The following is a 12231-nucleotide window of genomic DNA, read 5'->3' as shown; positions in this document are numbered from 1 at the left end:
CAATAACAGTGAGGAAAGCCCGGAAAAGGAATAGTATGAGACTGGAACCGCTAGTGACCAGCCAGCCTCATATGTACCACACATGCCAGCCTGCCAGGTCTCACCCGGAAACCCAGTACAGGGGAATACACGGCTCCATCTCTCCAAAACCCAACACCAGGGAATCTACAAATACTGACATGGATGAAGGGATAAGTGCCTGTCCCACACAGTGGTGTAACTAAGGAGCTTGGGGCCCAGGTGTGAGTTTTACATGAGGCCCCAAATTCTGTATTGATATAGAGCCCCTAAACCTACCAAGGGCAGCTGCAGTCTCAGAGAGGTGTAAACAGACTATGGAAACAGATTGTTACAGAAAATCTGTAATGAAAAAAACTTCCCTGGGGGGTACTCACCTCGGGTGGGGGAAGCCTCCGGATCCTGTTGAGGCTTCCCCCGTCTTCCTGTGTCCCACGACGGCAGCGAAAATCCTCTCAGAACGGCGGCGCTGTAAATATTTACCTCTCGGGCTCCAGCGCAGGATCTGCCCTCCCCACGGAGATAGGCGTAAATAGCCGATCTCCGTCGGGCCGCTCTACTGCGCAGGCGCAAGTCTCCTGCACCTGCGCAGTAGAGTGGACCCGACGGAGATCGGCTATTTACGCCTATCTCCATCAGAAGAGCCGTAACAGCGCCCCCGCTGGAGCCAGAAAAGGTAAATATTGCACAGGCTGTCGGATTTGTCGCCTGTGCGTTCCGGAGGCTGCAGCGAGACCGCCGTGGGACACAGGAGGACGGGGGAAGCCTCGTTAGGGTCCAGAGGCTCCCCCTACTGAGGTGAGTACCCCCCAGGGGAACGTTTTTGCAGTACAGGTTTTCTTTAAGGATTACTACTATTCAATGCACATATAGAGGTGTTCATTACCAGCATAGCACCAATGTAAAGCTAATAAGACAGATGAAGGAGGGCCCCTAGTGGGCCTCTTTGGTCCAGGGGCCCCCGGGTGTGGTCGTAACCTCTGCATCCCCTATTGCTACACCACTGAACTCACCCATCCATTCCCTACACTCCAGATTCCTGGATACAGAAGGTGCAGTGTGTGTGTGTGTAGCGAGTGCACAGTGTATACTGTATGTCCAGTCTGGGTAGTGTGTGTACAGTGTGTGTGTGGCCTGTGTAGAGTGTGTGTGTATGTACACAGTTTATGTATAGTGTGCTGTATGTATACAAAGTGCTGGTGTACAGTGTGCATGTAGTGTACGTGTGTATTGCTCACCTGCAGGAGCACGCATTGAATCTCAGCATGCAGAGTAGAGCAGCCATTATGAAGAATAGGAGGATGGGGTCCAGCAGGATGTACTGGGACAGGGTGATGCAGCCGGTGTCTGCAGAAAACAAGCAATAGATGAGGCTACAGAAGTGCGACACATCTACAGCAGTGAGAGCTGAACCTCACAGATAAACCAGCACACAACCAGACACTATACTTAACACAGAGCAGTGACACAGTGACTCTAGTGGGCTACTAGTGACAGTACCGGGCTACTGGTCACACTACCGGGCTACTGGTGACACAGCAAAACTACTAAGCTAGTAGTGACACTAGTGGGCTACTGCTGACACAGTGACACTACCGGGCTACTGGTGACACTACCGGGCTATTGGTGACAGCATGCTCGTTTCTAGGGCCATGTGGGGCGTGCCGCCGCCCTGAGCGCTGTTGGGAGGTGGGGGCGCTGTAATAGAGGGGGAGCCGGAGCTGCGGGGAGGGCAGCCCGACCTCTCCCTTCCGCTCCTCTCCCGGGCCAGGCTACTGGTGACACTACCGGGCTACTGATGACACAGTGACACTACCACGCTACTGGTGACAAAGTGATGATGTGCTGCATGCTTTTGTTTGTGCTTGTGGCCCAAACAAACTAAAATGGAGATACATTTGCAATTTTAAGTAGAAAATATTGGATTTTCTTACCCAGAAGAACAAGGACAGCGGCCAGTACAGCCGCCGATACCGACCCCGACAATTGCAGCACGATGAGGAAGGTGAAGGGAGGAATCCAGCAGCCCAGGAAGGCACAAAACTGCGATAAAGAGAAGTTGTGTTACTCAGAATATTCCCAGGGATACAAACCGCACATTATCCACAGCACAAAACACTGAACACTGCCAACGCCACCACAAAACACTGCCAACGCCACCACAAAACACTGCCAACGCCATCATAAAATACTGCCAACGCCACTACAAAACACTGCCAACGCCACCACACAACACTGCCAACGCCACCACACAACACTGCCACACTGCAACACGATGAGGAAGGTGAAGGAGGAATCCAGCAGCCCAGGAAGGCGCAAAACTGGGATAAAGAGAAGATGTGTTGCTCAGAATATTCCCAGGGATACAAACTGCACATTATCCACAGCACAAAACACTGAACACTGCCAAAGCCAATACAAAACACTGCCAACGTCACTACAAAACACTGCCAACGCCACACAACACTGCCAACACCACCACAAAACATTGCCAACGCCACCACAAAACACTGCCAAATACTGCCAAATGTTTTGTGGTAGACAACATCACTACACAACACTGCTAACGCCACCAGAAACCACTGCCAAAGCCACCAGAAACCACTGCCAACGCCACCAGAAACCACTGCCAACGCCACCACAAAACACTGCCAACGCCACCACACAACACTGCTAACGTCACTGCCAATGCCACCACACAAAACACTGCCAATGCCACCACACAACACTGCCAAACACTGCCAATGCCACCACACAACACTGCCAACGCCAGCACACAACACAGCCAACGTGACCACAAAACATTGCCAACACTGCCAACGCCACCACACAACACTGCCAACGCTACCACAAAACACTGCCAACGCCACCCCAAAACACTGCCAACGCCACCTCACAACACAGCCAACGCCACCACAAAACATTGCCAACACTGCCAACGCCACCACACAACACTGCCAACGCCACTACAAAACATTGCCAATGCCACCACAAAACATTGCCAACGCCACCACACAACAATGCCAATGCCACCACTCAACACTGCCAACGCCACCACACAACACTGCCAAACACTGCCAACGCCACCACACAACACTGCCAATGCCACCACACAACACTGCCAAACACTGCCAACGCCTGCACACAACACAGCCAACACCACCACAAAACATTTCCAACACTGCCAACGCCACCACACAACACTGCCAACGCTACCACAAAACACTGCCAACGCCACCCCAAAACACTGCCAACGCCACCCCAAAACACTGCCAACGCCACACACAACACAGCCAACGCCACCACAAAACATTGCCAATACTGCCAACGCCACCACACAACACTGCCAACGCCACCACACAACACTGTCAAACACTGCCAATGCCACCACACAACACTGCCAATGCCACCACACAACACTGCCAAACACTGCCAACGCCAGCACACAACACAGCCAACGCCACCGCAAAACATTGCCAACACTGCCAACGCCACCACACAACACTGCCAAAGCTACCACAAAACACTGCCAACGCCACCCCACAACACAGCCAACGCCACCACAAAACATTGCCAACATTGCCAATGCCACCACAAAACATTGCCAATGCCACCACAAAACATTGCCAACGCCACCACAAAACATTGCCAACGCCACCACAAAACATTGCCAACGCCACCACACAACAATGCCAATGCCTCTACACAACACTGCTAACGCCACCACACAACACTGCCAAACACTGCCAACGCCACCACACAACACTGCCAATGCCACCACACAACACTGCCAATGCCACCACAAAACACTGCCAAAGCCACCACACAACACTGCCAAAGCCACCACACAACACTGCCAAAGCCACCACACAACACTGCCGTCACCACAAAACATTGCCAAAACAATCACACAACACTGCCAACGACACCACACAACACTGCTAACACCACCACCCAACATGGCCAAACATTGCCAATGCCAGCACAAAACACTGACAATGCCAGCAAACTCTATAGCATTCCCTGTAGTAGTGGGGAAAGGAGAGAGAACAAATGGGAAATTTGGGTGCCCGTTAGATGCGGAAGTTTGAGTGCCGTCATAGGCCCCTGTTGTGATAACTGGTATTAAGGGGAAATTTAGGCACCTGCCGTGGCAGAGAAATATCAATATTTATTGGGCGTCGCAGAAGCCCAAATTCCCCCTCAACGCCCTTATTACAACGGGGGCCTATGACAGCGTCCGAAAAAATGTGTTTTCTCCATTTGCACTGCAACAATTGGCAGTAGGGGTGGTTAAGGGTAGGTGTGTGTGTTGGGGGGGGGGGGGGGGGGGGAGGTGTTAAGGTTACACATCGGTAGTGGGAGAATTCAGTGTGAGAATAGGTTTAGCTGTAGTAAAATATATGTATGATATTTTGCTGTTGTTATTTTCCCTGTAATAGTAGAATATCTGTAAAATCTACTAATATTTACTATCAGGTTTTCTGGCACCTTAATTTCCCCACCATCCTTTTTGCATGTATGTGAAGAACTTGTAACAGATTTTTATCGCTGTCTGTGCTTCAAGTGAGAAGAAGGTTTTACCCTACTGCTGTCCTGCAAAACATGTCCATCTACACACACAATGGTGTGACAATTCCTGCAGGACACGCCTCTATCTACACAGACTGGTGTGACAATTCCTGCAGGACACGCCTCTATCTACACACACCAGTGTGACAATTCCTGCAGGACACGCCTCTATCTACACACACCAGTGTGACAATTCCTGCAGGACACGCCTCTATCTACACACACCGGTGTGACAATTCCTGCAGGACACGCCTCTATCTACACAGACTGGTGTGACAATTCCTGCAGGACACGCCTCTATCTACACACACTGGTGTGACAATTCCTGCAGGACATGCCTCTATCTACACAGACTGGTGTGACAATTCCTGCAGGACACGCCTCTATCTACACACACCAGTGTGACAATTCCTGCAGGACACGCCTCTATCCACACACACCAGTGTGACAATTCCTGCAGGACACGCCTCTATCTACACAGACTGGTGTGACAATTCCTGCAGGACACGCCTCTATCTACACACACTGGTGTGACAATTCCTGCAGGACATGCCTCTATCTACACAGACTGGTGTGACAATTCCTGCAGGACACGCCTCTATCTACACACACTGGTGTGACAATTCCTGCAGGACATGCCTCTATCTACACAGACTGGTGTGACAATTCCTGCAGGACACGCCTCTATCTACACACACTGGTGTGACAATTCCTGCAGGACACGCCTATCTACGCACACTGGTGTGACAATTCCTGCAGGACACGCCTCTATCTACACACACCGGTGTGACAATTCCTGCAGGACACGCATCTATCTACACAGACTGGTGTGACAATTCCTGCAGGACACGCCTCTATCTACACACACCGGTGTGACAATTCCTCCAGGACACGTCTATCTACACACACTGGTGTGACAATTCCTGCAGGACACGCCTCTATCTACACACACCGGTTTGACAATTCCTGCAGGACACGCCTCTATCTACACACACTGGTGTGACAATTCCTGCAGGACACGCCTATATCTACACACACTGGTGTGACAATTCCTGCAGGACACGCCTCTATCTACACACACTGGTGTGACAATTCCTGCAGGACACGCCTCTATCTACACAGACTGGTGTGGCAATTCCTGCAGGACACGCCTCTATCTACACACACTGGTGTGACAATTCCTGCAGGACACGCCTCTATCTACACACACCGGTTTGACAATTCCTGCAGGACACGCCTATATCTACACACACTGGTGTGACAATTCCTGCAGGACACGCCTCTATCTACACAGACTGGTGTGACAATTCCTGCAGGACACGCCTCTATCTACACACACCGGTGTGACAATTCCTGCAGGACACGCATCTATCTACGCAGACTGGTGTGACAATTCCTGCAGGACACGCCTCTATCTACACACACTGGTGTGACAATTCCTGCAGGACACGCCTCTATCGACACACACTGGTGTGACAATTCCTGCAGGACACGCATCTATCTACACACACCGGTGTGACAATTCCTGCAGGACACGCCTCTATCTACACACACTGGTGTGACAATTCCTCCAGGACACGTCTATCTACACACACTGGTGTGACAATTCCTGCAGGACACGCCTCTATCTACACACACCGGTGTGACAATTCCTGCAGGACACGCCTCTATCTACACACACTGGTGTGACAATTCCTGCAGGACACGCCTCTATCCCACAGACTGGTGTGACAATTCCTGCAGGACACGCCTCTATCTACACACACCGGTGTGACAATACCTGCAGGACACGCCTCTATCTACACAGACTGGTGTGACAATTCCTGCAGGACACGCCTCTATCTACACACACCGGTGTGACAATACCTGCAGGACACGCCTCTATCTACACAGACTGGTGTGACAATTCCTGCAGGACACGCCTCTATCTACACAGACTGGTGTGACAATTCCTGCAGGACACGCCTCTTTCTACACACACTGGTGTGACAATTCCTGCAGGACACGCTTCTATCTACACACACTGGTGTGACAATTGTGACACTGGTAACAAAACATAGAAGCTGCCAGTCTCACCCCTCTCATGCCCAGGTAATTGTGGTCTCCATAACTTTGCCCAGGCTTCAGAAAGGAGAAAGAACCATCATATCCAGTAAGATGCCCGGCCAATCCGATCAGCATCTGAGAAGAGACAAGGAGAAGAAATAGTATTAAATAATTATGTACTGTCCTGTGTACCTGGGTCACTGGTCCCATCACCGAGTACTGATGGAGGAGACAGATACTGGCCATGTAATGTCCTGTGTACCTGGGTCACTGGTCCCATCACCGAGTACTGATGGAGGAGACAGATACTGGCCATGTAATGTCCTGTGTACCTGGGTCACTGGTCCCATCACCGAGTACTGATGGAGGAGACATATACTGGCCATGTAATGTCCTGTGTACCTGGGTCACTGGTCCCATCACTGAGTACTGATGGAGGAGACATATACTGGGCCATGCAATGTCCTGTGTACCTGGGTCACTGGCAGGGCCAGATTTAAGCCAAGGATACATAGGTCATGGCATAGGGCACCACTGGATGAAGGGCAGTGGGCAGCAGACTATACTAGGGGAAAGAAAAGGGTCACCTGGCTACCTATACTGGAGGGAGCGGGGTTATCAGGTTATCTATGCGGAAGATGGGGGGAGGGTCATGTGGCTTCTTTAACTAGCGGGAAGAGGGGCGGAAGGGGTCATCAGGATACCTATACTGGAGGGAAGGGAGGAGGAGTCATCAGGCTAACTGGAGGAGGGGGAAAGGTCACCTATACTGGAGGGAAGGGTCATGGATCTATCTATACTGAAGGGCGTGACTGCTGACAGTGGCCTTGGGCGGTAGAGACTACAAATTGCGTCCTGGTCACTGGTCCCATCACTAAGTACTGATGGAGGAGACATATACTGGCCATGTACTGTCTAGTCTCGTGTACCTAGGTCACTGGTCCCATCACCGAGTACTGATGGAGGAGACAGATACTGGCCATGTACTGTCCTGTGTACCCAGGTCACTGGGATCTATGTGTAGGAGTATGCAGATGGTGGTCGCTTACCTTGCCCAGAGGAGGATGAACATCAAAGAAGAAGGTTCTATTGATATAATAACTTCCCATCTTCCCGAAATGTGTCTCATCCCAACTGGAAGAGAAACCAGACAGGTCAAACATCCACCCCTAACATGCACAGGCCGGGGGTAACACTGTACCACATACACAGGCTGGGGGTAACACTGTACCACATACACAGGCTGGGGGTAACACTGTACCACATACACAGGCTGGGGGTAACACTGTACCACATACACAGGCTGGGGGTAACACTGTACCACATACACAGGCTGGGGGTAACACTGTACCACATACACAGGCTGGGGGTAACACTGTACCACATACACAGGCTGGGGGTAACACTGTACCACATACACAGGCTGGGGGTAACACTGTACCACATACACAGGCCGGGAGTAACACTGTACCACATACACAGGCTGGGGGTAGCACTGCTGCACATACACAGGCCGGGGGTAACACTGTACCACATACACAGGCTGGGGGTAACACTGTACCACATACACAGGCCGGGGGTAACACTGTACCACATACACAGGCTGGGGGTAACACTGTACCACATACACAGGCCGGGGGTAACACTGTACCACATACACAGGCCAGGGGTAACAATGTACCACATACACAGGCCGGGGGTAACACTGTACCACATACGCAGGCTGGGGGTAACACTGTACCACATACACAGGCTGGGGGTAACACTGTACCACATACACAGGCTGGGGGTAACACTGTACCACATACACAGGCCGGGGGTAACACTGTACCACATACACAGGCTGGGGGTAACACTGTACCACATACACAGGCCGGGAGTAACACTGTACCACATACACAGGCTGGGGGTAGCACTGTACCACATACACAGGCTGGGGGTAACACTGTACCACATACACAGGCCGGGGGTAACACTGTACCACATACACAGGCTGGGGGTAACACTGTACCACATACACAGGCCGGGGGTAACACTGTACCACATACACAGGCTGGGGGTAACACTGTACCACATACACAGGCTGGGGGTAACACTGTACCACATACACAGGCTGGGGGTAACACTGTACCACATACACAGGCCGGGGGTAACACTGTACCACATACACAGGCTGGGGGTAACACTGTACCACATACACAGGCCGGGGGTAACACTGTACCACATACACAGGCTGGGGGTAACACTGTACCACATACACAGGCTGGGGTAACACTGTACCACATACACAGGCTGGGGTAACACTGTACCACATACACAGGCCGAGGGTAACACTGTACCACATACACAGGCCGAGGGTAACACTGTACCACATACACAGGCTGGGGGTAACACTGTACCACATACACAGGCTGGGGGTAACACTGTACCACATACACAGGCCGGGGGTAACACTGTACCACATACACAGGCTGGGGATAACACTGTACCACATACACAGGCTGGGGGTAACACTGTACCACATACACAGGCTGGGGGTAACACTGTACCACATACACAGGCCGGGGGTAACACTGTACCACATACACAGGCCGAGGGTAACACTGTACCACATACACAGGCCTGGGGTAACACTGTACCACATACACAGGCCGGGGGTAACACTGTACCACATACACAGGCCGGGGGTAACACTGTACCACATACACAGGCTGTATACACGCTATACACAGTATATACGCTATAGCAGCATAGAGGGTGATATAGCGGCTGGGAACGCGGAGAATCACTCGCGTTCCCAGCCTGTCGGCGGCTGTCGCCGAACCCGGAAGTAGCCGTCGGCGGGGACAGGAGGATCGGAGCGAGGCTGCGAGGGCACCATACAGCTTCAGGGGGCTGAGGGATGCCCCGGGTGAGTAAAAATCATTATTTTTTTTTACTTAAGTATCCCTTTAAACTGGACCTGAACTCTCTGCTCTAAAAGATACACAACAGCATACTAACCTTTAAACGAAAAACATTTCTTTGTTGCAGCTGATACAAATCCTGCAATAAATCTGCAGTGTTTCTACTTCCTGATTCATGGAAGCAGACATATTGTTAACATCCTGTGCTTTCCGCCATGGCAGTCAGGTGACATGGGGGATAGATCAACTTACAACTTGTGATTAGACACAAATGAGGAGGAAGATGTTAGGGCCCGTTTCCACTAGTGCTGCGCGCGGCGGCACTCCCTGGTCTGCGGGAACGCTGACGAATCCCATAAGCCGTGCCATGCATGGCTATAAGACTCGCTGCCTCCCGCACGGAAACTGATTGCTAAACTCTCTAAATGCATACAGGGTGCATTTATCTATGTTTTTCTTCTGTCCTGTGTAAGAGTTCAGGTCCACTTTAAACTGACTTTTGTATTGTTGAGCTATACTAAAGTCATGTAAATTATCCCGTCCAGCGCTTCCCAGCATGTGAGCTGCATGGCGGAACGCTGCCTATCCCTGTAATGTCCAGATCACACTGCTAAAGTGATCTCAGCAGGTCCTTCTGTGCCTGGGCTTAAAAGCAGTGGAAGGGCCCATTCACACGAGAGCGTTTTGCCACGATTACGGCAAAACGCTCAAACACTAGCGCTTTTTAAAAGCGCTAGTGTAATGAAACCCTATGGCCCCGTTCTTACTTGGGCGAATTCGCCGCAAATCGCCCAAAACCGCTAAACGCAAATGCGTAGCCTGCACCTGTTTTAGGCGATTTCCCAGCGATCGCGTTTCAGTGCTATAGAAGCGCTAAACGCGATCATAGGAAAAATCGACGCGGTGTTCAGTGAAAGAAGGACGTAGTGATTCCTCCTATCTCTCTGGAGTAGATGCAAATTTCAGAATGTTGTGAACGTGTATAAAACACATGCTGATATACAATAACATTTTGTGCAATATAGTTTCTCTCCTATGTATTCCTATTATAGAATGATGTACTCACACATCTGCTCCCATGGATGGGAGGTATTAATCAGGTGAGGTGGATAGTTCAGTGGTTAGTAGAGGCGGGTGAGTCATTTGTTATTAGGTGGTAGCTCCGTGGTTAGTACATCATTAGTAAAGTAGGGAAGTTCAGTGGTTAGTAGCTCAGTGGATAGTGGAGGATGGTAACTCTGTAGTTAGCAGGTCAGTGCTTAGTAGGTCTATGGTTATTAGCAGAGGGTAAATCAGTGGTTAGTAGGTTAGTGGTTAGCAACTCAGTGGCTAATAGGTCAGTGGTTAGTAGCGGAGGGTAGATTAGTGCATAGTAGGTTGGTGGATAGTGGAGGAGGGTAACTTAGTGGATAGTAGGTAAGTGGATAGTAGAAGATGCTAACTCAGTGGTCAGTAGCTCAGTGGATAGTAGATGAGGATAGCTTAGTGGTTAGTAGGTAAGTGGATAGGAGAAGATAGTAACTCAGTGGTCGGTAGCTTAGTGGATAGTAGAGGAGGGTAGCTTAGAAGGATAGTAGTGGAGGGTAGCTCAGTGGTTAGTCGGTCTGTGGTTAGTAGCTCAGAGGAAGGTAGAGGAGGGTACTAGCTCAGTGGTTAGTAGCTCAGAGGATAGTAGAGGAGGGTAGCTCAGTGGCTAGTAGCTCAGCGAATAGTAGAGGAGGGTAGCTCAGTGGTTAGTAGCTCAGAGGATAGTAGAGGAGGGTAGCTCAGGGGATAGTAGATGAGGGTAGCTCAGTGGTTAGTAGCTCAGAAGATAGTAGAGGAGGGTAGCTCAGGGGTTAGTAGCTCAGAGGATAGTAGAGGAGGGTAGCTCAGTGGTTACTAGCTCAGAGGATAGTAGAGGAGGGTAGCTCAGTGGTTAGTAGCTCAGAAGATAGTAGAGGAGGGTAGCTCAGGGGTTAGTAGCTCAGAGGATAGTAGAGGAGGGTAGCTCAGTGGTTACTAGCTCAGAGGATAGTAGCTCAGTGGTTAGTAGCTCAGAGGATAGTAGGAGGGTATTGCAGTGGTTAGTAGCTCAGAGGATAGTAGAGGGGGGGTAGCTCAGTGGTTAGTAGCTCAGAAAATAGTTGAGGAGGGTATCGCAGTGGTTAGTAGCTCAGAGGACAGTAGATGAGGGTAGCTCAGAGGATAGTAGAGGAGGGTAGCTCAGTGGTTAGTAGCTCAGAAGATAGTTGAGGAGGGTATCGCAGTGGTTAGTAGCTCAGAGGATAGTAGATGAGGGTAGCTCAGTGGTTAGTAGCTCAGAGATTAGTAGAGGAGGGTAGCTCAGGGGTTAGTAGCTCAGAGGATAGTAGAGGAGGGTAGCTCAGTGGTTACTAGCTCAGAGGATAGTAGAGGAGGGTAGCTCAGTGATTAGTAGTTTAGACTAGAATAGTAGAGAAGTGTAGCCCAGGAGGTATAAGTAGTTGGGTGGTTAGCAGTCAGTGGTTTGTTAGCAGAGGAGGATAGTTCGGTGGTCAGTATCTAATGGTCGGTCAGCACTCACCACACATGCGGGGGATCGGCCAGGCGATGGAATCGAGTGAGGAGGGACAGGCCGATCACAGACAAGATCCCCATCCTCTCCATACCGGCCTCTCCGCTTTACGCCTGTCGCCATGGAGACGTGATGTCACCAGCAGCTCTAGAG

The 12231-nt window shown here is 50.8% G+C and overlaps 1 protein-coding gene across 1 annotated transcript in view; it reads right to left on the bottom strand.

Moving 5' to 3' along the window:
- The window catches only part of POMT2 (protein O-mannosyltransferase 2), a 30594-nt gene extending 18364 nt beyond the window's left edge, over positions 1–12230 (bottom strand). The window contains exons 1-5 of the mRNA XM_068254479.1: positions 12088–12230; positions 7686–7770; positions 6667–6771; positions 1953–2061; positions 1257–1365 (exon numbers count right to left, since the gene is read on the bottom strand). Of these exons, the coding sequence (XP_068110580.1) occupies positions 1257–1365; positions 1953–2061; positions 6667–6771; positions 7686–7770; positions 12088–12170 (491 nt within the window). The 5' untranslated portion in view covers positions 12171–12230. The remainder of the gene's footprint in view (positions 1–1256; positions 1366–1952; positions 2062–6666; positions 6772–7685; positions 7771–12087) is intronic.
- Position 12231: the final 1 nt, after the last annotated feature.

The sequence above is a fragment of the Hyperolius riggenbachi genome, chromosome 9, assembly GCF_040937935.1.
Source record: "Hyperolius riggenbachi isolate aHypRig1 chromosome 9, aHypRig1.pri, whole genome shotgun sequence".
NCBI lineage: Eukaryota > Metazoa > Chordata > Amphibia > Anura > Hyperoliidae > Hyperolius > Hyperolius riggenbachi.
This window is presented reverse-complemented; position numbering and strand designations above follow the sequence as displayed.